General features: G+C 35.7%; 1 protein-coding gene across 1 annotated transcript; it reads right to left on the bottom strand.

Annotated features, from left to right (window-relative positions):
• Positions 1-24,946, bottom strand: LOC149769417 (uncharacterized; the record flags this gene model as incomplete). The annotated part of the gene is made up of 9 exons (XM_089949894.1): positions 1-114; positions 4,440-4,553; positions 6,027-6,140; positions 10,466-10,579; positions 12,053-12,166; positions 16,492-16,605; positions 18,079-18,192; positions 24,105-24,218; positions 24,829-24,946. Coding segments are annotated over 9 exons (1,030 nt in total), but the record flags the coding sequence as incomplete, so codon positions are not given.
• Positions 24,947-27,803: the final 2,857 nt, after the last annotated feature.

The raw sequence follows: 27,803 nt of genomic DNA, 5'->3' as shown, positions 1-27,803 counted from the left end.
CTTCTGTGCAGTTCCTGCCCATCCAACCGCTTGTACAGTTGCACGTGTATGAACCCATGGTGTTTACGCATGTAGCGTTATTTCCACATGTCGAAATGTTGCATTCATTTATGTCTGAAATGAAAGACAGGTCACCTTCAGGTAATTAGGTGCTGAATGTTTTCGTTTTCGTTTATGTCTTACATAAATATATACAGGTGTGACTAAGTCGGTCCAACTTTACATTATGACATTGTGCGCCCTGAAAAACGCAATTTACAAGCCCAGTCGATTTTAAGATTGTACTTGTTAACATGGGAACACAGACACGAGCATGGAGCGAGGGCTCACAAAAGTTAATGGTTTCTCTTGATAGAACAGTAATCGTCGTATCTTCATATATTATCTGAGTATACGTGTATATTATACGTTCCTGCAGAATGCCTTAAGAATAAAAGCTGGCGAATAGAGAGTAACAGAGGTGTTTGTATTTGAATATTGTAATGAGAATTGTTCTGCATAGAATATTATTTGGAACGCCCCTTTTGTGCATGAAAGCTGGAATGTATAAATAGAGCACAATCCGCCGGTATAACTGCATAGCAGTTACTACCCATCCAACCGTTTGAAGAGTTGCATAGCCTAGGAACTGCTAGGGTTAGTGCAAGTTCCATTATTTCCACATGGTGAACTAGCACATACGTTCAGAAATGAAATGTTGATTGTTTAGATTAACTCTACCTACTTTTGAGTTCCGTATATGCTCTTTTCCTCTCTACTTTGTATATCAGATAGAATTGTTTTGGAACAGACTTTTTTCTGTTACAGTGTTTCCCGGAATACAGGTTCCTCGTAATTGCCAGCTGTAGTGAATTCCAAAACGCAGGAACAAACACAATGACAAAATAAATGACAACGATGTCTATATTCAGTCTTCAACTAAATGCAATTTGAACACATTGTATGTGAAGCATCCGTTTTGGTAAATGAAACAAACGCAAAGCCAAATTAAAGGCTTAATTCATAACTTAAACGCGTACAAATTCGGACAGAACGACAATAATTCTCGTGTTATATTATTGTATCCCTATTTGTGAATGCTTTATCATTGCTCAGAAAGTGTGTACTAGCCTGTAGAGTCGTTGTAACATACCATCTTTATTCATTTATGCAACGAAGCATGTACCAGCAGAAAGCCTTTCGATATTGACTTTTATTTTTATCTGGCTTCATTTCAATTAAATTTCCCACATGGTTTCTGGTCATGGTTTGTTCTTCAGCAGAAAATTTGCTTGTTCCGGCTTATAAACAAGATAAATATTACGATTAGAGACAACAATTTCATTTCACATTTTGAGTCGCAAATTTGTCAAAGTCAGTCTGAAAATAGACTACATTAAAACCATTCTTCCTCCTCAATGGTATACACCAGAATTCTAATAAACGCATGTTGACTGATAATGCTGGTTTAAGCCTTAATGACATTTTCGATTTTAATATACAAGGTATCCAAGATGCAGTGTGCAAGAATTTAGTCACATTTGACTTCTGCGCTCATTCCTAACGATTCAAAAACGTTTTGAAAGAAACATTATGAACAAAACAGAAACAAAAAATTTACCTTCTGCGCAATTCCTGCCGATCCAACGGCTTATACAGTTGCACTGGTATGAACCAGTGGTGTTAATGCATGTAGCGTTATGTCCACATGGTGAAATGTTGCATTCATTTATGTCAGAAACGAAAAACAAATCAAAATACCCAAATTAGTTGATTGTAGGTGTCTTTTTTATTTTTCTTTCTTATATAAAAATTTGCAGGTTTCACTTAGTCGAAACCGAAACCAAAATTATATTATAATTTTGTTGTCTCTGCATACTGCAATTTAAAAGCCCAATCGAATTTAATATTGGGATTCGTAGCGTTAGGACACTGGCACCCTCATGCAGTGAAGGCTGAAAGGGACAGTTGTCAACTCTACATTACTTTGTGAGTATATTATCTTCATATCAGAGTATACGTGAATGCTACACGTTTCTATATAAATCCCTAAGGACAAAAGCTCACACCCGAACGAATTGCAAAACTGATTAGCATTGGATATCATAACGTGGTTTGATATGCATGGTATATCACATTTACGCGGTATATGTATATGAAAGCTGATATTTATTAACATAGGACAACACTCGCCCATAACTCCCGTGCAGTTCCTACTCATGCAAATGTTTAAAGAGTTGCACTCATATGATCCGTTCCTGTTTGTGAAAGTTGCATTATTTCCACACGGGGAAATTATAACAAACATTATGTGATGTAACGTTGATTTTATACATTATTTGTGCTTTTTCTGAGTGTCATTTATGCTCTTGTCCTCTTCATTATGCATAACAGAACGGAACGTTTAGGAGTAATTTTGGTTTGCTAGAATGTTTCCCAGAAGACCGTTTCCTCGCTCTTTGGAACCTTACCAAATCCAGACCGGCAGGAACAATTCAGTAACAAAATAAATGATGCCAATATCTATATTCAAGCGCCCACTAAATAGAACTTAAACATGTTGTATTTTGAAAATCTATTAGGTAAACGAAACAAACGCAAGGTCAAATTAAAATCTGAGTTCCCAATTTACGCCTGTACTAAGTCGCCCTAAACCATAATGATGGTATTAAGATATTATGGACAAGTCGTATGCATCCTCGATGCTCGTCAATGCTTTCACGTTGCTCAACAAGTTCATATAAACATGTAGACACATTGAAAACCTATCGTATTTATTCTTAGATGTAACAAAGCATGTATTAGTAGGAATGATTTAGAGAATCACTTTGAAATTTTATTTTATGTTAGTCATTTTCTTGTCCTGGTTATATTCAGTTCGACGTTTGTATTTTGGTCGAAAAAGAAGAGTTCCAACGGCTTATAAGCATCTTATATTTTACGTTTTGAAGCCCAAGATTCCTTTCACAAGTTAATTCGCAAATTTGTGAAATTAAATTTTAACATAAACTACATTGATCAAACTCATCCCTTTCAACTGTTCAAATGGAATTTCCCATATGTGTATTTTACCATAAAACCTTGCTTTAAGCATTAGTACTAATATTCCAATAAAATATAGAAGTATACAAAATGCCGTCCGAAAGATCTGAAATTTTCGCTCTTCACGTGTTTAAAGAATAAAACAACCTATACAAAACATAACATTTAAGCAAAATTTACATTAGGAAAATAACGCAATAGTATTACCTTCTGTGCAGTTTTTGCCAGTCCAACCGCTAGTACAGTTGCATATGTATGAACCAATGATGTTTGTGCATGTACCGTTATTTCCACATGGTGAAAAGCTGCATTCATTTATGTCTGAAACAACAAACAGGTCACATTCAGCTCATTAGTTACTGAGTGGTTTCTTTTTCTGCTTTCTCCTTATAGTAATATATGCAGCCGTTACTCAGCCGGAACCGACATTACATCACGGATTTGTCCGTTTTGCATAGTGCATGTTCAAAACTTAATTCATTTTAAGGTTGCCCCTGATAACGTTAGAACACATGCACAGCAACATGGCATAGATTAATAAGATTTCTTGACTGCGTAAATGTTTAAACAATTTATCCTCATATATTGTCTGAGTATCAGTGTATGCTATAATCTGCTACAGATATGCTCTACGAAATAAATCTAACACGAAATGAGCAGCAAAATGGATTGTCCTTGAATTTCATTATGCGTTCGTTTCAACAAAGCACTTCTTTTAAAAACATTACATGTACATGAAAGCATGGATTTACAAATATAAGAAAATCAACAGCTGTACCTTCCGTGCAGTTCCTACCCATCCATCCGTTTAAGCAATTGCATACATATGAACCGTTGGTGATCGTGCATGTTGCGTTATTTCCACATGGTGAACTAATACATACATTCAGGGCTGAAATGTAGATTGTATACATTATGACTACTAGGTGATCAGTGTTAAATATTGTCTCTTCTTCTGAACTAAGCATATCAGGTAGAATTACATCGAAATCCTCGTTCATTTCTTCCTGCGCTTCCAGGAATAGAGTTGCCTTGCAATTTAGGACCATGCGAACCACATTAGCTCAAGAAGAACACAGTAAAAATATAATACGCCGATAAGTATATTTAGCCGTCGCCTTAATACAATTTGATTAGATTATATTATGTACCGTTTCGCTCAACCAAATAGTTGCAAAATCAAATTAAAAGGATGAATTGACGTCTTCCGTGTATACCAACTTTTAAACAAACACAATGATAGTAGGGATACTGCATGGACAAAAATAAAAGCATCTTGACTGATAATCTTGGTTTAAGGCTTAATAACATTTTTGATTTTAATATACAATGTATCCAAGATGAAGTGCATAAGAATTTAGTCACAGTTGAATGCTGCGCGCATTTCATTATGAACAGAAGGCAAGTAATAACTTTACCTTCTGTGCAGTTCCTGCCCATCCAACCGCTTGTACAGTTGCACGTGTATGAACCCATGGTGTTTACGCATGTAGCGTTATTTCCACATGGCGAAATGTTGCATTCATTTATGTCTGAAACGAAAGACAAGTCACTTTCAGGTAATTAAGTGCTGAATGTTGTCGTTTTCGTTTATGTCTTACATAAATATATACTGGTGTGACTAAGTCAGTCCAACTTTCCTTTATGACTTTGTGCGCCCCAAATAATGAAATTTACAAGCCAAGTTATTTTTAAGATTGTACTTGATAAGATTAGGACACAGACACGAGCATGGAGTGAGGGCTCACAGAAGTTAGTGGTTTCTCTGGATGGAACAGTAAACATCGGATCTTCATATATTATCTGTGTATACGTGTATATTATACGTTCCTACCGAATGCCTTAAGAATAAAAGCTGGCGAATAGAGAGTAGCAGAGGTGTTTGTATTTGAATATTGTAATGAGAATTGATCTGCATAGAATATCATTTGGAAACCCTCTTTTCTGCATGAAACCTGGAATGTATAAAGAGAGCACAATCAGTCGATAAAACTCCATTTCAGTTATTACCCATCCAACCGTTTAAAGAGTTGCATAGCCTAGGAACCGTTAAGGCTCTTGCAAGTTCCATTATTTCCATATGGTGAACTAGCACATATATTCAGAACTGAAATGTTCATTGTTTACATTAACTCTACTTGCTTTTGAGTGCCGTATTTGCTCTTTTCCTCTCTACTATGTATGTCAGATAGAACTGTTTTGGAACAGACTTTTTTCTGTTACAGTTTTTCCCGGAATACAGGTTCCTCGCAATTGCCAGCCGTAGTGAATTCCAAAAGGCAGCAACAACACAATAACAAAACAAATAACACCGATGTCTATATTCAGTCTTCGACTAAATGCAGTTTGAGCACATTGTATGTGAAGCATCTGTTTGGTAAATGAAACAAACGCAAAGCCAAATTAAAGCCTTAAGTCATAACTTAAACTCGTACAAATTCGGACAGAACTACAATTATGCTTGTGTTATATTATGCCCAAGTCATATAGTCTATCGGTATTTGTGAATGCTTTATCATTGATCAGAAAATGTTTACTAGCCTGTAGAGTCGTTGAAAACATAGCATCTTTATTAATTTATGCAACGAAGCATGTACCAATTGCACGCCTTACGACATTAACTTTTATTTTTACCTGGTTTCATTTCAATTAAATTTCCCACATGGTTTCTGGTCAGAGTTTGTTCTTCAGCAGAATATGTACGCTTGTTCAGGCTCATTAACAAGATAAATGTTACGATTAGAAACCATAAGTTCATTCCACAGTTTTAATCGCAAATTTGTCAAAGCCAATTTGGGAATAGACTACATTAACACCATTCTTCCTCTTCAGTGGTATACACCAAAATTCTAATAAACGCATGTTGACTGATAATCCTTGTTTTAAGCCTTAATAACATTTGCGATTTTATATACAAGGCATCCAAGATGCAGTGCGCAAGAATTTAGTCACATTTGAATACTGCGCTCATTCCGTTATGAACAGAACGCAAGGAATAACTGTACCTTCTGTGCAGTTCCTGCCCATCCAACCGCTTGTACAGTTGCACGTGTATGAACCCATGGTGTTTACGCATGTAGCGTTATTTCCACATGTCGAAATGTTGCATTCATTTATGTCTGAAATGAAAGACAGGTCACCTTCAGGTAATTAGGTGCTGAATGTTTTCGTTTTCGTTTATGTCTTACATAAATATATACAGGTGTGACTAAGTCGGTCCAACTTTACATTATGACATTGTGCGCCCTGAAAAACGCAATTTACAAGCCCAGTCGATTTTAAGATTGTACTTGTTAACATGGGAACACAGACACGAGCATGGAGCGAGGGCTCACAAAAGTTAATGGTTTCTCTTGATAGAACAGTAATCGTCGTATCTTCATATATTATCTGAGTATACGTGTATATTATACGTTCCTGCAGAATGCCTTAAGAATAAAAGCTGGCGAATAGAGAGTAACAGAGGTGTTTGTATTTGAATATTGTAATGAGAATTGTTCTGCATAGAATATTATTTGGAACGCCCCTTTTGTGCATGAAAGCTGGAATGTATAAATAGAGCACAATCCGCCGGTATAACTGCATAGCAGTTACTACCCATCCAACCGTTTGAAGAGTTGCATAGCCTAGGAACTGCTAGGGTTAGTGCAAGTTCCATTATTTCCACATGGTGAACTAGCACATACGTTCAGAAATGAAATGTTGATTGTTTAGATTAACTCTACCTACTTTTGAGTTCCGTATATGCTCTTTTCCTCTCTACTTTGTATATCAGATAGAATTGTTTTGGAACAGACTTTTTTCTGTTACAGTGTTTCCCGGAATACAGGTTCCTCGTAATTGCCAGCTGTAGTGAATTCCAAAACGCAGGAACAAACACAATGACAAAATAAATGACAACGATGTCTATATTCAGTCTTCAACTAAATGCAATTTGAACACATTGTATGTGAAGCATCCGTTTTGGTAAATGAAACAAACGCAAAGCCAAATTAAAGGCTTAATTCATAACTTAAACGCGTACAAATTCGGACAGAACGACAATAATTCTCGTGTTATATTATTGTATCCCTATTTGTGAATGCTTTATCATTGCTCAGAAAGTGTGTACTAGCCTGTAGAGTCGTTGTAACATACCATCTTTATTCATTTATGCAACGAAGCATGTACCAGCAGAAAGCCTTTCGATATTGACTTTTATTTTTATCTGGCTTCATTTCAATTAAATTTCCCACATGGTTTCTGGTCATGGTTTGTTCTTCAGCAGAAAATTTGCTTGTTCCGGCTTATAAACAAGATAAATATTACGATTAGAGACAACAATTTCATTTCACATTTTGAGTCGCAAATTTGTCAAAGTCAGTCTGAAAATAGACTACATTAAAACCATTCTTCCTCCTCAATGGTATACACCAGAATTCTAATAAACGCATGTTGACTGATAATGCTGGTTTAAGCCTTAATGACATTTTCGATTTTAATATACAAGGTATCCAAGATGCAGTGTGCAAGAATTTAGTCACATTTGACTTCTGCGCTCATTCCTAACGATTCAAAAACGTTTTGAAAGAAACATTATGAACAAAACAGAAACAAAAAGTTTACCTTCTGCGCAATTCCTGCCGATCCAACGGCTTATACAGTTGCACTGGTATGAACCAGTGGTGTTAATGCATGTAGCGTTATGTCCACATGGTGAAATGTTGCATTCATTTATGTCAGAAACGAAAAACAAATCAAAATACCCAAATTAGTTGATTGTAGGTGTCTTTTTTATTTTTCTTTCTTATATAAAAATTTGCAGGTTTCACTTAGTCGAAACCGAAACCAAAATTATATTATAATTTTGTTGTCTCTGCATACTGCAATTTAAAAGCCCAATCGAATTTAATATTGGGATTCGTAGCGTTAGGACACTGGCACCCTCATGCAGTGAAGGCTGAAAGGGACAGTTGTCAACTCTACATTACTTTGTGAGTATATTATCTTCATATCAGAGTATACGTGAATGCTACACGTTTCTATATAAATCCCTAAGGACAAAAGCTCACACCCGAACGAATTGCAAAACTGATTAGCATTGGATATCATAACGTGGTTTGATATGCATGGTATATCACATTTACGCGGTATATGTATATGAAAGCTGATATTTATTAACATAGGACAATACTCGCCCATAACTCCCGTGCAGTTCCTACTCATGCAAATGTTTAAAGAGTTGCACTCATATGATCCGTTCCTGTTTGTGAAAGTTGCATTATTTCCACACGGGGAAATTATAACAAACATTATGTGATGTAACGTTGATTTTATACATTATTTGTGCTTTTTCTGAGTGTCATTTATGCTCTTGTCCTCTTCATTATGCATAACAGAACGGAACGTTTAGGAGTAATTTTGGTTTGCTAGAATGTTTCCCAGAAGACAGTTTCCTCGCTCTTTGGAACCTTACCAAATCCAGACCGGCAGGAACAATTCAGTAACAAAATAAATGATGCCAATATCTATATTCAAGCGCCCACTAAATAGAACTTAAACATGTTGTATTTTGAAAATCTATTAGGTAAACGAAACAAACGCAAGGTCAAATTAAAATCTGAGTTCCAAATTTACGCCTGTACTAAGTCGCCCTAAACCATAATGATGGTATTAAGATATTATGGACAAGTCGTATGCATCCTCGATGCTCGTCAATGCTTTCACGTTGCTCAACAAGTTCATATAAACATGTAGACACATTGAAAACCTATCGTATTTATTCTTAGATGTAACAAAGCATGTATTAGTAGGAATGATTTAGAGAATCACTTTGAAATTTTATTTTATGTTAGTCATTTTCTTGTCCTGGTTATATTCAGTTCGACGTTTGTATTTTGGTCGAAAAAGAAGAGTTCCAACGGCTTATAAGCATCTTATATTTTACGTTTTGAAGCCCAAGATTCCTTTCACAAGTTAATTCGCAAATTTGTGAAATTAAATTTTAACATAAACTACATTGATCAAACTCATCCCTTTCAACTGTTCAAATGGAATTTCCCATATGTGTATTTTACCATAAAACCTTGCTTTAAGCATTAGTACTAATATTCCAATAAAATATAGAAGTATACAAAATGCCGTCCGAAAGATCTGAAATTTTCGCTCTTCACGTGTTTAAAGAATAAAACAACCTATACAAAACATAACATTTAAGCAAAATTTACATTAGGAAAATAACGCAATAGTATTACCTTCTGTGCAGTTTTTGCCAGTCCAACCGCTAGTACAGTTGCATATGTATGAACCAATGATGTTTGTGCATGTACCGTTATTTCCACATGGTGAAAAGCTGCATTCATTTATGTCTGAAACAACAAACAGGTCACATTCAGCTCATTAGTTACTGAGTGGTTTCTTTTTCTGCTTTCTCCTTATAGTAATATATGCAGCCGTTACTCAGCCGGAACCGACATTACATCACGGATTTGTCCGTTTTGCATAGTGCATGTTCAAAACTTAATTCATTTTAAGGTTGCCCCTGATAACGTTAGAACACATGCACAGCAACATGGCATAGATTAATAAGATTTCTTGACTGCGTAAATGTTTAAACAATTTATCCTCATATATTGTCTGAGTATCAGTGTATGCTATAATCTGCTACAGATATGCTCTACGAAATAAATCTAACACGAAATGAGCAGCAAAATGGATTGTCCTTGAATTTCATTATGCGTTCGTTTCAACAAAGCACTTCTTTTAAAAACATTACATGTACATGAAAGCATGGATTTACAAATATAAGAAAATCAACAGCTGTACCTTCCGTGCAGTTCCTACCCATCCATCCGTTTAAGCAATTGCATACATATGAACCGTTGGTGATCGTGCATGTTGCGTTATTTCCACATGGTGAACTAATACATACATTCAGGGCTGAAATGTAGATTGTATACATTATGACTACTAGGTGATCAGTGTTAAATATTGTCTCTTCTTCTGAACTAAGCATATCAGGTAGAATTACATCGAAATCCTCGTTCATTTCTTCCTGCGCTTCCAGGAATAGAGTTGCCTTGCAATTTAGGACCATGCGAACCACATTAGCTCAAGAAGAACACAGTAAAAATATAATACGCCGATAAGTATATTTAGCCGTCGCCTTAATACAATTTGATTAGATTATATTATGTACCGTTTCGCTCAACCAAATAGTTGCAAAATCAAATTAAAAGGATGAATTGACGTCTTCCGTGTATACCAACTTTTAAACAAACACAATGATAGTAGGGATACTGCATGGACAAAAATAAAAGCATCTTGACTGATAATCTTGGTTTAAGGCTTAATAACATTTTTGATTTTAATATACAATGTATCCAAGATGAAGTGCATAAGAATTTAGTCACAGTTGAATGCTGCGCGCATTTCATTATGAACAGAAGGCAAGTAATAACTTTACCTTCTGTGCAGTTCCTGCCCATCCAACCGCTTGTACAGTTGCACGTGTATGAACCCATGGTGTTTACGCATGTAGCGTTATTTCCACATGGCGAAATGTTGCATTCATTTATGTCTGAAACGAAAGACAAGTCACTTTCAGGTAATTAAGTGCTGAATGTTGTCGTTTTCGTTTATGTCTTACATAAATATATACTGGTGTGACTAAGTCAGTCCAACTTTCCTTTATGACTTTGTGCGCCCCAAATAATGAAATTTACAAGCCAAGTTATTTTTAAGATTGTACTTGATAAGATTAGGACACAGACACGAGCATGGAGTGAGGGCTCACAGAAGTTAGTGGTTTCTCTGGATGGAACAGTAAACATCGGATCTTCATATATTATCTGTGTATACGTGTATATTATACGTTCCTACCGAATGCCTTAAGAATAAAAGCTGGCGAATAGAGAGTAGCAGAGGTGTTTGTATTTGAATATTGTAATGAGAATTGATCTGCATAGAATATCATTTGGAAACCCTCTTTTCTGCATGAAACCTGGAATGTATAAAGAGAGCACAATCAGTCGATAAAACTCCATTTCAGTTATTACCCATCCAACCGTTTAAAGAGTTGCATAGCCTAGGAACCGTTAAGGCTCTTGCAAGTTCCATTATTTCCATATGGTGAACTAGCACATATATTCAGAACTGAAATGTTCATTGTTTACATTAACTCTACTTGCTTTTGAGTGCCGTATTTGCTCTTTTCCTCTCTACTATGTATGTCAGATAGAACTGTTTTGGAACAGACTTTTTTCTGTTACAGTTTTTCCCGGAATACAGGTTCCTCGCAATTGCCAGCCGTAGTGAATTCCAAAAGGCAGCAACAACACAATAACAAAACAAATAACACCGATGTCTATATTCAGTCTTCGACTAAATGCAGTTTGAGCACATTGTATGTGAAGCATCTGTTTGGTAAATGAAACAAACGCAAAGCCAAATTAAAGCCTTAAGTCATAACTTAAACTCGTACAAATTCGGACAGAACTACAATTATGCTTGTGTTATATTATGCCCAAGTCATATAGTCTATCGGTATTTGTGAATGCTTTATCATTGATCAGAAAATGTTTACTAGCCTGTAGAGTCGTTGAAAACATAGCATCTTTATTAATTTATGCAACGAAGCATGTACCAATTGCACGCCTTACGACATTAACTTTTATTTTTACCTGGTTTCATTTCAATTAAATTTCCCACATGGTTTCTGGTCAGAGTTTGTTCTTCAGCAGAATATGTACGCTTGTTCAGGCTCATTAACAAGATAAATGTTACGATTAGAAACCATAAGTTCATTCCACAGTTTTAATCGCAAATTTGTCAAAGCCAATTTGGGAATAGACTACATTAACACCATTCTTCCTCTTCAGTGGTATACACCAAAATTCTAATAAACGCATGTTGACTGATAATCCTTGTTTTAAGCCTTAATAACATTTGCGATTTTATATACAAGGCATCCAAGATGCAGTGCGCAAGAATTTAGTCACATTTGAATACTGCGCTCATTCCGTTATGAACAGAACGCAAGGAATAACTGTACCTTCTGTGCAGTTCCTGCCCATCCAACCGCTTGTACAGTTGCACGTGTATGAACCCATGGTGTTTACGCATGTAGCGTTATTTCCACATGTCGAAATGTTGCATTCATTTATGTCTGAAATGAAAGACAGGTCACCTTCAGGTAATTAGGTGCTGAATGTTTTCGTTTTCGTTTATGTCTTACATAAATATATACAGGTGTGACTAAGTCGGTCCAACTTTACATTATGACATTGTGCGCCCTGAAAAACGCAATTTACAAGCCCAGTCGATTTTAAGATTGTACTTGTTAACATGGGAACACAGACACGAGCATGGAGCGAGGGCTCACAAAAGTTAATGGTTTCTCTTGATAGAACAGTAATCGTCGTATCTTCATATATTATCTGAGTATACGTGTATATTATACGTTCCTGCAGAATGCCTTAAGAATAAAAGCTGGCGAATAGAGAGTAACAGAGGTGTTTGTATTTGAATATTGTAATGAGAATTGTTCTGCATAGAATATTATTTGGAACGCCCCTTTTGTGCATGAAAGCTGGAATGTATAAATAGAGCACAATCCGCCGGTATAACTGCATAGCAGTTACTACCCATCCAACCGTTTGAAGAGTTGCATAGCCTAGGAACTGCTAGGGTTAGTGCAAGTTCCATTATTTCCACATGGTGAACTAGCACATACGTTCAGAAATGAAATGTTGATTGTTTAGATTAACTCTACCTACTTTTGAGTTCCGTATATGCTCTTTTCCTCTCTACTTTGTATATCAGATAGAATTGTTTTGGAACAGACTTTTTTCTGTTACAGTGTTTCCCGGAATACAGGTTCCTCGTAATTGCCAGCTGTAGTGAATTCCAAAACGCAGGAACAAACACAATGACAAAATAAATGACAACGATGTCTATATTCAGTCTTCAACTAAATGCAATTTGAACACATTGTATGTGAAGCATCCGTTTTGGTAAATGAAACAAACGCAAAGCCAAATTAAAGGCTTAATTCATAACTTAAACGCGTACAAATTCGGACAGAACGACAATAATTCTCGTGTTATATTATTGTATCCCTATTTGTGAATGCTTTATCATTGCTCAGAAAGTGTGTACTAGCCTGTAGAGTCGTTGTAACATACCATCTTTATTCATTTATGCAACGAAGCATGTACCAGCAGAAAGCCTTTCGATATTGACTTTTATTTTTATCTGGCTTCATTTCAATTAAATTTCCCACATGGTTTCTGGTCATGGTTTGTTCTTCAGCAGAAAATTTGCTTGTTCCGGCTTATAAACAAGATAAATATTACGATTAGAGACAACAATTTCATTTCACATTTTGAGTCGCAAATTTGTCAAAGTCAGTCTGAAAATAGACTACATTAAAACCATTCTTCCTCCTCAATGGTATACACCAGAATTCTAATAAACGCATGTTGACTGATAATGCTGGTTTAAGCCTTAATGACATTTTCGATTTTAATATACAAGGTATCCAAGATGCAGTGTGCAAGAATTTAGTCACATTTGACTTCTGCGCTCATTCCTAACGATTCAAAAACGTTTTGAAAGAAACATTATGAACAAAACAGAAACAAAAAATTTACCTTCTGCGCAATTCCTGCCGATCCAACGGCTTATACAGTTGCACTGGTATGAACCAGTGGTGTTAATGCATGTAGCGTTATGTCCACATGGTGAAATGTTGCATTCATTTATGTCAGAAACGAAAAACAAATCAAAATACCCAAATTAGTTGATTGTAGGTGTCTTTTTTATTTTTCTTTCTTATATAAAAATTTGCAGGTTTCACTTAGTCGAAACCGAAACCAAAATTATATTATAATTTTGTTGTCTCTGCATACTGCAATTTAAAAGCCCAATCGAATTTAATATTGGGATTCGTAGCGTTAGGACACTGGCACCCTCATGCAGTGAAGGCTGAAAGGGACAGTTGTCAACTCTACATTACTTTGTGAGTATATTATCTTCATATCAGAGTATACGTGAATGCTACACGTTTCTATATAAATCCCTAAGGACAAAAGCTCACACCCGAACGAATTGCAAAACTGATTAGCATTGGATATCATAACGTGGTTTGATATGCATGGTATATCACATTTACGCGGTATATGTATATGAAAGCTGATATTTATTAACATAGGACAACACTCGCCCATAACTCCCGTGCAGTTCCTACTCATGCAAATGTTTAAAGAGTTGCACTCATATGATCCGTTCCTGTTTGTGAAAGTTGCATTATTTCCACACGGGGAAATTATAACAAACATTATGTGATGTAACGTTGATTTTATACATTATTTGTGCTTTTTCTGAGTGTCATTTATGCTCTTGTCCTCTTCATTATGCATAACAGAACGGAACGTTTAGGAGTAATTTTGGTTTGCTAGAATGTTTCCCAGAAGACCGTTTCCTCGCTCTTTGGAACCTTACCAAATCCAGACCGGCAGGAACAATTCAGTAACAAAATAAATGATGCCAATATCTATATTCAAGCGCCCACTAAATAGAACTTAAACATGTTGTATTTTGAAAATCTATTAGGTAAACGAAACAAACGCAAGGTCAAATTAAAATCTGAGTTCCCAATTTACGCCTGTACTAAGTCGCCCTAAACCATAATGATGGTATTAAGATATTATGGACAAGTCGTATGCATCCTCGATGCTCGTCAATGCTTTCACGTTGCTCAACAAGTTCATATAAACATGTAGACACATTGAAAACCTATCGTATTTATTCTTAGATGTAACAAAGCATGTATTAGTAGGAATGATTTAGAGAATCACTTTGAAATTTTATTTTATGTTAGTCATTTTCTTGTCCTGGTTATATTCAGTTCGACGTTTGTATTTTGGTCGAAAAAGAAGAGTTCCAACGGCTTATAAGCATCTTATATTTTACGTTTTGAAGCCCAAGATTCCTTTCACAAGTTAATTCGCAAATTTGTGAAATTAAATTTTAACATAAACTACATTGATCAAACTCATCCCTTTCAACTGTTCAAATGGAATTTCCCATATGTGTATTTTACCATAAAACCTTGCTTTAAGCATTAGTACTAATATTCCAATAAAATATAGAAGTATACAAAATGCCGTCCGAAAGATCTGAAATTTTCGCTCTTCACGTGTTTAAAGAATAAAACAACCTATACAAAACATAACATTTAAGCAAAATTTACATTAGGAAAATAACGCAATAGTATTACCTTCTGTGCAGTTTTTGCCAGTCCAACCGCTAGTACAGTTGCATATGTATGAACCAATGATGTTTGTGCATGTACCGTTATTTCCACATGGTGAAAAGCTGCATTCATTTATGTCTGAAACAACAAACAGGTCACATTCAGCTCATTAGTTACTGAGTGGTTTCTTTTTCTGCTTTCTCCTTATAGTAATATATGCAGCCGTTACTCAGCCGGAACCGACATTACATCACGGATTTGTCCGTTTTGCATAGTGCATGTTCAAAACTTAATTCATTTTAAGGTTGCCCCTGATAACGTTAGAACACATGCACAGCAACATGGCATAGATTAATAAGATTTCTTGACTGCGTAAATGTTTAAACAATTTATCCTCATATATTGTCTGAGTATCAGTGTATGCTATAATCTGCTACAGATATGCTCTACGAAATAAATCTAACACGAAATGAGCAGCAAAATGGATTGTCCTTGAATTTCATTATGCGTTCGTTTCAACAAAGCACTTCTTTTAAAAACATTACATGTACATGAAAGCATGGATTTACAAATATAAGAAAATCAACAGCTGTACCTTCCGTGCAGTTCCTACCCATCCATCCGTTTAAGCAATTGCATACATATGAACCGTTGGTGATCGTGCATGTTGCGTTATTTCCACATGGTGAACTAATACATACATTCAGGGCTGAAATGTAGATTGTATACATTATGACTACTAGGTGATCAGTGTTAAATATTGTCTCTTCTTCTGAACTAAGCATATCAGGTAGAATTACATCGAAATCCTCGTTCATTTCTTCCTGCGCTTCCAGGAATAGAGTTGCCTTGCAATTTAGGACCATGCGAACCACATTAGCTCAAGAAGAACACAGTAAAAATATAATACGCCGATAAGTATATTTAGCCGTCGCCTTAATACAATTTGATTAGATTATATTATGTACCGTTTCGCTCAACCAAATAGTTGCAAAATCAAATTAAAAGGATGAATTGACGTCTTCCGTGTATACCAACTTTTAAACAAACACAATGATAGTAGGGATACTGCATGGACAAAAATAAAAGCATCTTGACTGATAATCTTGGTTTAAGGCTTAATAACATTTTTGATTTTAATATACAATGTATCCAAGATGAAGTGCATAAGAATTTAGTCACAGTTGAATGCTGCGCGCATTTCATTATGAACAGAAGGCAAGTAATAACTTTACCTTCTGTGCAGTTCCTGCCCATCCAACCGCTTGTACAGTTGCACGTGTATGAACCCATGGTGTTTACGCATGTAGCGTTATTTCCACATGGCGAAATGTTGCATTCATTTATGTCTGAAACGAAAGACAAGTCACTTTCAGGTAATTAAGTGCTGAATGTTGTCGTTTTCGTTTATGTCTTACATAAATATATACTGGTGTGACTAAGTCAGTCCAACTTTCCTTTATGACTTTGTGCGCCCCAAATAATGAAATTTACAAGCCAAGTTATTTTTAAGATTGTACTTGATAAGATTAGGACACAGACACGAGCATGGAGTGAGGGCTCACAGAAGTTAGTGGTTTCTCTGGATGGAACAGTAAACATCGGATCTTCATATATTATCTGTGTATACGTGTATATTATACGTTCCTACCGAATGCCTTAAGAATAAAAGCTGGCGAATAGAGAGTAGCAGAGGTGTTTGTATTTGAATATTGTAATGAGAATTGATCTGCATAGAATATCATTTGGAAACCCTCTTTTCTGCATGAAACCTGGAATGTATAAAGAGAGCACAATCAGTCGATAAAACTCCATTTCAGTTATTACCCATCCAACCGTTTAAAGAGTTGCATAGCCTAGGAACCGTTAAGGCTCTTGCAAGTTCCATTATTTCCATATGGTGAACTAGCACATATATTCAGAACTGAAATGTTCATTGTTTACATTAACTCTACTTGCTTTTGAGTGCCGTATTTGCTCTTTTCCTCTCTACTATGTATGTCAGATAGAACTGTTTTGGAACAGACTTTTTTCTGTTACAGTTTTTCCCGGAATACAGGTTCCTCGCAATTGCCAGCCGTAGTGAATTCCAAAAGGCAGCAACAACACAATAACAAAACAAATAACACCGATGTCTATATTCAGTCTTCGACTAAATGCAGTTTGAGCACATTGTATGTGAAGCATCTGTTTGGTAAATGAAACAAACGCAAAGCCAAATTAAAGCCTTAAGTCATAACTTAAACTCGTACAAATTCGGACAGAACTACAATTATGCTTGTGTTATATTATGCCCAAGTCATATAGTCTATCGGTATTTGTGAATGCTTTATCATTGATCAGAAAATGTTTACTAGCCTGTAGAGTCGTTGAAAACATAGCATCTTTATTAATTTATGCAACGAAGCATGTACCAATTGCACGCCTTACGACATTAACTTTTATTTTTACCTGGTTTCATTTCAATTAAATTTCCCACATGGTTTCTGGTCAGAGTTTGTTCTTCAGCAGAATATGTACGCTTGTTCAGGCTCATTAACAAGATAAATGTTACGATTAGAAACCATAAGTTCATTCCACAGTTTTAATCGCAAATTTGTCAAAGCCAATTTGGGAATAGACTACATTAACACCATTCTTCCTCTTCAGTGGTATACACCAAAATTCTAATAAACGCATGTTGACTGATAATCCTTGTTTTAAGCCTTAATAACATTTGCGATTTTATATACAAGGCATCCAAGATGCAGTGCGCAAGAATTTAGTCACATTTGAATACTGCGCTCATTCCGTTATGAACAGAACGCAAGGAATAACTGTACCTTCTGTGCAGTTCCTGCCCATCCAACCGCTTGTACAGTTGCACGTGTATGAACCCATGGTGTTTACGCATGTAGCGTTATTTCCACATGTCGAAATGTTGCATTCATTTATGTCTGAAATGAAAGACAGGTCACCTTCAGGTAATTAGGTGCTGAATGTTTTCGTTTTCGTTTATGTCTTACATAAATATATACAGGTGTGACTAAGTCGGTCCAACTTTACATTATGACATTGTGCGCCCTGAAAAACGCAATTTACAAGCCCAGTCGATTTTAAGATTGTACTTGTTAACATGGGAACACAGACACGAGCATGGAGCGAGGGCTCACAAAAGTTAATGGTTTCTCTTGATAGAACAGTAATCGTCGTATCTTCATATATTATCTGAGTATACGTGTATATTATACGTTCCTGCAGAATGCCTTAAGAATAAAAGCTGGCGAATAGAGAGTAACAGAGGTGTTTGTATTTGAATATTGTAATGAGAATTGTTCTGCATAGAATATTATTTGGAACGCCCCTTTTGTGCATGAAAGCTGGAATGTATAAATAGAGCACAATCCGCCGGTATAACTGCATAGCAGTTACTACCCATCCAACCGTTTGAAGAGTTGCATAGCCTAGGAACTGCTAGGGTTAGTGCAAGTTCCATTATTTCCACATGGTGAACTAGCACATACGTTCAGAAATGAAATGTTGATTGTTTAGATTAACTCTACCTACTTTTGAGTTCCGTATATGCTCTTTTCCTCTCTACTTTGTATATCAGATAGAATTGTTTTGGAACAGACTTTTTTCTGTTACAGTGTTTCCCGGAATACAGGTTCCTCGTAATTGCCAGCTGTAGTGAATTCCAAAACGCAGGAACAAACACAATGACAAAATAAATGACAACGATGTCTATATTCAGTCTTCAACTAAATGCAATTTGAACACATTGTATGTGAAGCATCCGTTTTGGTAAATGAAACAAACGCAAAGCCAAATTAAAGGCTTAATTCATAACTTAAACGCGTACAAATTCGGACAGAACGACAATAATTCTCGTGTTATATTATTGTATCCCTATTTGTGAATGCTTTATCATTGCTCAGAAAGTGTGTACTAGCCTGTAGAGTCGTTGTAACATACCATCTTTATTCATTTATGCAACGAAGCATGTACCAGCAGAAAGCCTTTCGATATTGACTTTTATTTTTATCTGGCTTCATTTCAATTAAATTTCCCACATGGTTTCTGGTCATGGTTTGTTCTTCAGCAGAAAATTTGCTTGTTCCGGCTTATAAACAAGATAAATATTACGATTAGAGACAACAATTTCATTTCACATTTTGAGTCGCAAATTTGTCAAAGTCAGTCTGAAAATAGACTACATTAAAACCATTCTTCCTCCTCAATGGTATACACCAGAATTCTAATAAACGCATGTTGACTGATAATGCTGGTTTAAGCCTTAATGACATTATCGATTTTAATATACAAGGTATCCAAGATGCAGTGTGCAAGAATTTAGTCACATTTGACTTCTGCGCTCATTCCTAACGATTCAAAAACGTTTTGAAAGAAACATTATGAACAAAACAGAAACAAAAAGTTTACCTTCTGCGCAATTCCTGCCGATCCAACGGCTTATACAGTTGCACTGGTATGAACCAGTGGTGTTAATGCATGTAGCGTTATGTCCACATGGTGAAATGTTGCATTCATTTATGTCAGAAACGAAAAACAAATCAAAATACCCAAATTAGTTGATTGTAGGTGTCTTTTTTATTTTTCTTTCTTATATAAAAATTTGCAGGTTTCACTTAGTCGAAACCGAAACCAAAATTATATTATAATTTTGTTGTCTCTGCATACTGCAATTTAAAAGCCCAATCGAATTTAATATTGGGATTCGTAGCGTTAGGACACTGGCACCCTCATGCAGTGAAGGCTGAAAGGGACAGTTGTCAACTCTACATTACTTTGTGAGTATATTATCTTCATATCAGAGTATACGTGAATGCTACACGTTTCTATATAAATCCCTAAGGACAAAAGCTCACACCCGAACGAATTGCAAAACTGATTAGCATTGGATATCATAACGTGGTTTGATATGCATGGTATATCACATTTACGCGGTATATGTATATGAAAGCTGATATTTATTAACATAGGACAATACTCGGCCATAACTCCCGTGCAGTTCCTACTCATGCAAATGTTTAAAGAGTTGCACTCATATGATCCGTTCCTGTTTGTGAAAGTTGCATTATTTCCACACGGGGAAATTATAACAAACATTATGTGATGTAACGTTGATTTTATACATTATTTGTGCTTTTTCTGAGTGTCATTTATGCTCTTGTCCTCTTCATTATGCATAACAGAACGGAACGTTTAGGAGTAATTTTGGTTTGCTAGAATGTTTCCCAGAAGACCGTTTCCTCGCTCTTTGGAACCTTACCAAATCCAGACCGGCAGGAACAATTCAGTAACAAAATAAATGATGCCAATATCTATATTCAAGCGCCCACTAAATAGAACTTAAACATGTTGTATTTTGAAAATCTATTAGGTAAACGAAACAAACGCAAGGTCAAATTAAAATCTGAGTTCCAAATTTACGCCTGTACTAAGTCGCCCTAAACCATAATGATGGTATTAAGATATTATGGACAAGTCGTATGCATCCTCGATGCTCGTCAATGCTTTCACGTTGCTCAACAAGTTCATATAAACATGTAGACACATTGAAAACCTATCGTATTTATTCTTAGATGTAACAAAGCATGTATTAGTAGGAATGATTTAGAGAATCACTTTGAAATTTTATTTTATGTTAGTCATTTTCTTGTCCTGGTTATATTCAGTTCGACGTTTGTATTTTGGTCGAAAAAGAAGAGTTCCAACGGCTTATAAGCATCTTATATTTTACGTTTTGAAGCCCAAGATTCCTTTCACAAGTTAATTCGCAAATTTGTGAAATTAAATTTTAACATAAACTACATTGATCAAACTCATCCCTTTCAACTGTTCAAATGGAATTTCCCATATGTGTATTTTACCATAAAACCTTGCTTTAAGCATTAGTACTAATATTCCAATAAAATATAGAAGTATACAAAATGCCGTCCGAAAGATCTGAAATTTTCGCTCTTCACGTGTTTAAAGAATAAAACAACCTATACAAAACATAACATTTAAGCAAAATTTACATTAGGAAAATAACGCAATAGTATTACCTTCTGTGCAGTTTTTGCCAGTCCAACCGCTAGTACAGTTGCATATGTATGAACCAATGATGTTTGTGCATGTACCGTTATTTCCACATGGTGAAAAGCTGCATTCATTTATGTCTGAAACAACAAACAGGTCACATTCAGCTCATTAGTTACTGAGTGGTTTCTTTTTCTGCTTTCTCCTTATAGTAATATATGCAGCCGTTACTCAGCCGGAACCGACATTACATCACGGATTTGTCCGTTTTGCATAGTGCATGTTCAAAACTTAATTCATTTTAAGGTTGCCCCTGATAACGTTAGAACACATGCACAGCAACATGGCATAGATTAATAAGATTTCTTGACTGCGTAAATGTTTAAACAATTTATCCTCATATATTGTCTGAGTATCAGTGTATGCTATAATCTGCTACAGATATGCTCTACGAAATAAATCTAACACGAAATGAGCAGCAAAATGGATTGTCCTTGAATTTCATTATGCGTTCGTTTCAACAAAGCACTTCTTTTAAAAACATTACATGTACATGAAAGCATGGATTTACAAATATAAGAAAATCAACAGCTGTACCTTCCGTGCAGTTCCTACCCATCCATCCGTTTAAGCAATTGCATACATATGAACCGTTGGTGATCGTGCATGTTGCGTTATTTCCACATGGTGAACTAATACATACATTCAGGGCTGAAATGTAGATTGTATACATTATGACTACTAGGTGATCAGTGTTAAATATTGTCTCTTCTTCTGAACTAAGCATATCAGGTAGAATTACATCGAAATCCTCGTTCATTTCTTCCTGCGCTTCCAGGAATAGAATTGCCTTGCAATTTAGGACCATGCGAACCACATTAGCTCAAGAAGAACACAGTAAAAATATAATACGCCGATAAGTATATTTAGCCGTCGCCTTAATACAATTTGATTAGATTATATTATGTACCGTTTCGCTCAACCAAATAGTTGCAAAATCAAATTAAAAGGATGAATTGACGTCTTCCGTGTATACCAACTTTTAAACAAACACAATGATAGTAGGGATACTGCATGGACAAAAATAAAAGCATCTTGACTGATAATCTTGGTTTAAGGCTTAATAACATTTTTGATTTTAATATACAATGTATCCAAGATGAAGTGCATAAGAATTTAGTCACAGTTGAATGCTGCGCGCATTTCATTATGAACAGAAGGCCAGTAATAACTTTACCTTCTGTGCAGTTCCTGCCCATCCAACCGCTTGTACAGTTGCACGTGTATGAACCCATGGTGTTTACGCATGTAGCGTTATTTCCACATGGCGAAATGTTGCATTCATTTATGTCTGAAACGAAAGACAAGTCACTTTCAGGTAATTAAGTGCTGAATGTTGTCGTTTTCGTTTATGTCTTACATAAATATATACTGGTGTGACTAAGTCAGTCCAACTTTCCATTATGACTTTGTGCGCCCCAAATAATGAAATTTACAAGCCAAGTTATTTTTAAGATTGTACTTGATAAGATTAGGACACAGACACGAGCATGGAGTGAGGGCTCACAGAAGTTAGTGGTTTCTCTGGATGGAACAGTAAACATCGGATCTTCATATATTATCTGTGTATACGTGTATATTATACGTTCCTACCGAATGCCTTAAGAATAAAAGCTGGCGAATAGAGAGTAGCAGAGGTGTTTGTATTTGAATATTGTAATGAGAATTGATCTGCATAGAATATCATTTGGAAACCCTCTTTTCTGCATGAAACCTGGAATGTATAAAGAGAGCACAATCAGTCGATAAAACTCCATTTCAGTTATTACCCATCCAACCGTTTAAAGAGTTGCATAGCCTAGGAACCGTTAAGGCTCTTGCAAGTTCCATTATTTCCATATGGTGAACTAGCACATATATTCAGAACTGAAATGTTCATTGTTTACATTAACTCTACTTGCTTTTGAGTGCCGTATTTGCTCTTTTCCTCTCTACTATGTATGTCAGATAGAACTGTTTTGGAACAGACTTTTTTCTGTTACAGTGTTTCCCGGAATACAGGTTCCTCGCAATTGCCAGCCGTAGTGAATTCCAAAAGGCAGCAACAACACAATAACAAAACAAATAACACCGATGTCTATATTCAGTCTTCGACTAAATGCAGTTTGAGCACATTGTATGTGAAGCATCTGTTTGGTAAATGAAACAAACGCAAAGCCAAATTAAAGCCTTAAGTCATAACTTAAACTCGTACAAATTCGGACAGAACTACAATTATGCTTGTGTTATATTATGCCCAAGTCATATAGTCTATCGGTATTTGTGAATGCTTTATCATTGATCAGAAAATGTTTACTAGCCTGTAGAGTCGTTGAAAACATAGCATCTTTATTAATTTATGCAACGAAGCATGTACCAATTGCAAGCCTTACGACATTAACTTTTATTTTTACCTGGTTTCATTTCAATTAAATTTCCCACATGGTTTCTGGTCAGAGTTTGTTCTTCAGCAGAATATGTACGCTTGTTCAGGCTCATTAACAAGATAAATGTTACGATTAGAAACCATAAGTTCATTCCACAGTTTTAATCGCAAATTTGTCAAAGCCAATTTGGGAATAGACTACATTAACACCATTCTTCCTCTTCAGTGGTATACACCAAAATTCTAATAAACGCATGTTGACTGATAATCCTTGTTTTAAGCCTTAATAACATTTGCGATTTTATATACAAGGCATCCAAGATGCAGTGCGCAAGAATTTAGTCACATTTGAATACTGCGCTCATTCCGTTATGAACAGAACGCAAGGAATAACTGTACCTTCTGTGCAGTTCCTGCCCATCCAACCGCTTGTACAGTTGCACGTGTATGAACCCATGGTGTTTACGCATGTAGCGTTATTTCCACATGTCGAAATGTTGCATTCATTTATGTCTGAAATGAAAGACAGGTCACCTTCAGGTAATTAGGTGCTGAATGTTTTCGTTTTCGTTTATGTCTTACATAAATATATACAGGTGTGACTAAGTCGGTCCAACTTTACATTATGACATTGTGCGCCCTGAAAAACGCAATTTACAAGCCCAGTCGATTTTAAGATTGTACTTGTTAACATGGGAACACAGACACGAGCATGGAGCGAGGGCTCACAAAAGTTAATGGTTTCTCTTGATAGAACAGTAATCGTCGTATCTTCATATATTATCTGAGTATACGTGTATATTATACGTTCCTGCAGAATGCCTTAAGAATAAAAGCTGGCGAATAGAGAGTAACAGAGGTGTTTGTATTTGAATATTGTAATGAGAATTGTTCTGCATAGAATATTATTTGGAACGCCCCTTTTGTGCATGAAAGCTGGAATGTATAAATAGAGCACAATCCGCCGGTATAACTGCATAGCAGTTACTACCCATCCAACCGTTTGAAGAGTTGCATAGCCTAGGAACTGCTAGGGTTAGTGCAAGTTCCATTATTTCCACATGGTGAACTAGCACATACGTTCAGAAATGAAATGTTGATTGTTTAGATTAACTCTACCTACTTTTGAGTTCCGTATATGCTCTTTTCCTCTCTACTTTGTATATCAGATAGAATTGTTTTGGAACAGACTTTTTTCTGTTACAGTGTTTCCCGGAATACAGGTTCCTCGTAATTGCCAGCTGTAGTGAATTCCAAAACGCAGGAACAAACACAATGACAAAATAAATGACAACGATGTCTATATTCAGTCTTCAACTAAATGCAATTTGAACACATTGTATGTGAAGCATCCGTTTTGGTAAATGAAACAAACGCAAAGCCAAATTAAAGGCTTAATTCATAACTTAAACGCGTACAAATTCGGACAGAACGACAATAATTCTCGTGTTATATTATTGTATCCCTATTTGTGAATGCTTTATCATTGCTCAGAAAGTGTGTACTAGCCTGTAGAGTCGTTGTAACATACCATCTTTATTCATTTATGCAACGAAGCATGTACCAGCAGAAAGCCTTTCGATATTGACTTTTATTTTTATCTGGCTTCATTTCAATTAAATTTCCCACATGGTTTCTGGTCATGGTTTGTTCTTCAGCAGAAAATTTGCTTGTTCCGGCTTATAAACAAGATAAATATTACGATTAGAGACAACAATTTCATTTCACATTTTGAGTCGCAAATTTGTCAAAGTCAGTCTGAAAATAGACTACATTAAAACCATTCTTCCTCCTCAATGGTATACACCAGAATTCTAATAAACGCATGTTGACTGATAATGCTGGTTTAAGCCTTAATGACATTTTCGATTTTAATATACAAGGTATCCAAGATGCAGTGTGCAAGAATTTAGTCACATTTGACTTCTGCGCTCATTCCTAACGATTCAAAAACGTTTTGAAAGAAACATTATGAACAAAACAGAAACAAAAAGTTTACCTTCTGCGCAATTCCTGCCGATCCAACGGCTTATACAGTTGCACTGGTATGAACCAGTGGTGTTAATGCATGTAGCGTTATGTCCACATGGTGAAATGTTGCATTCATTTATGTCAGAAACGAAAAACAAATCAAAATACCCAAATTAGTTGATTGTAGGTGTCTTTTTTATTTTTCTTTCTTATATAAAAATTTGCAGGTTTCACTTAGTCGAAACCGAAACCAAAATTATATTATAATTTTGTTGTCTCTGCATACTGCAATTTAAAAGCCCAATCGAATTTAATATTGGGATTCGTAGCGTTAGGACACTGGCACCCTCATGCAGTGAAGGCTGAAAGGGACAGTTGTCAACTCTACATTACTTTGTGAGTATATTATCTTCATATCAGAGTATACGTGAATGCTACACGTTTCTATATAAATCCCTAAGGACAAAAGCTCACACCCGAACGAATTGCAAAACTGATTAGCATTGGATATCATAACGTGGTTTGATATGCATGGTATATCACATTTACGCGGTATATGTATATGAAAGCTGATATTTATTAACATAGGACAATACTCGGCCATAACTCCCGTGCAGTTCCTACTCATGCAAATGTTTAAAGAGTTGCACTCATATGATCCGTTCCTGTTTGTGAAAGTTGCATTATTTCCACACGGGGAAATTATAACAAACATTATGTGATGTAACGTTGATTTTATACATTATTTGTGCTTTTTCTGAGTGTCATTTATGCTCTTGTCCTCTTCATTATGCATAACAGAACGGAACGTTTAGGAGTAATTTTGGTTTGCTAGAATGTTTCCCAGAAGACAGTTTCCTCGCTCTTTGGAACCTTACCAAATCCAGACCGGCAGGAACAATTCAGTAACAAAATAAATGATGCCAATATCTATATTCAAGCGCCCACTAAATAGAACTTAAACATGTTGTATTTTGAAAATCTATTAGGTAAACGAAACAAACGCAAGGTCAAATTAAAATCTGAGTTCCAAATTTACGCCTGTACTAAGTCGCCCTAAACCATAATGATGGTATTAAGATATTATGGACAAGTCGTATGCATCCTCGATGCTCGTCAATGCTTTCACGTTGCTCAACAAGTTCATATAAACATGTAGACACATTGAAAACCTATCGTATTTATTCTTAGATGTAACAAAGCATGTATTAGTAGGAATGATTTAGAGAATCACTTTGAAATTTTATTTTATGTTAGTCATTTTCTTGTCCTGGTTATATTCAGTTCGACGTTTGTATTTTGGTCGAAAAAGAAGAGTTCCAACGGCTTATAAGCATCTTATATTTTACGTTTTGAAGCCCAAGATTCCTTTCACAAGTTAATTCGCAAATTTGTGAAATTAAATTTTAACATAAACTACATTGATCAAACTCATCCCTTTCAACTGTTCAAATGGAATTTCCCATATGTGTATTTTACCATAAAACCTTGCTTTAAGCATTAGTACTAATATTCCAATAAAATATAGAAGTATACAAAATGCCGTCCGAAAGATCTGAAATTTTCGCTCTTCACGTGTTTAAAGAATAAAACAACCTATACAAAACATAACATTTAAGCAAAATTTACATTAGGAAAATAACGCAATAGTATTACCTTCTGTGCAGTTTTTGCCAGTCCAACCGCTAGTACAGTTGCATATGTATGAACCAATGATGTTTGTGCATGTACCGTTATTTCCACATGGTGAAAAGCTGCATTCATTTATGTCTGAAACAACAAACAGGTCACATTCAGCTCATTAGTTACTGAGTGGTTTCTTTTTCTGCTTTCTCCTTATAGTAATATATGCAGCCGTTACTCAGCCGGAACCGACATTACATCACGGATTTGTCCGTTTTGCATAGTGCATGTTCAAAACTTAATTCATTTTAAGGTTGCCCCTGATAACGTTAGAACACATGCACAGCAACATGGCATAGATTAATAAGATTTCTTGACTGCGTAAATGTTTAAACAATTTATCCTCATATATTGTCTGAGTATCAGTGTATGCTATAATCTGCTACAGATATGCTCTACGAAATAAATCTAACACGAAATGAGCAGCAAAATGGATTGTCCTTG

The sequence above is a fragment of the Sinohyriopsis cumingii genome, unplaced genomic scaffold (assembly GCF_028554795.1).
Source record: "Sinohyriopsis cumingii isolate HCF-2022 unplaced genomic scaffold, ASM2855479v2 utg003776l, whole genome shotgun sequence".
Lineage (NCBI taxonomy): Eukaryota > Metazoa > Mollusca > Bivalvia > Unionida > Unionidae > Sinohyriopsis > Sinohyriopsis cumingii.
The sequence above is the reverse complement of the archived record's forward strand: the minus strand, read 5'-3'. Positions and strand labels throughout refer to the sequence as shown.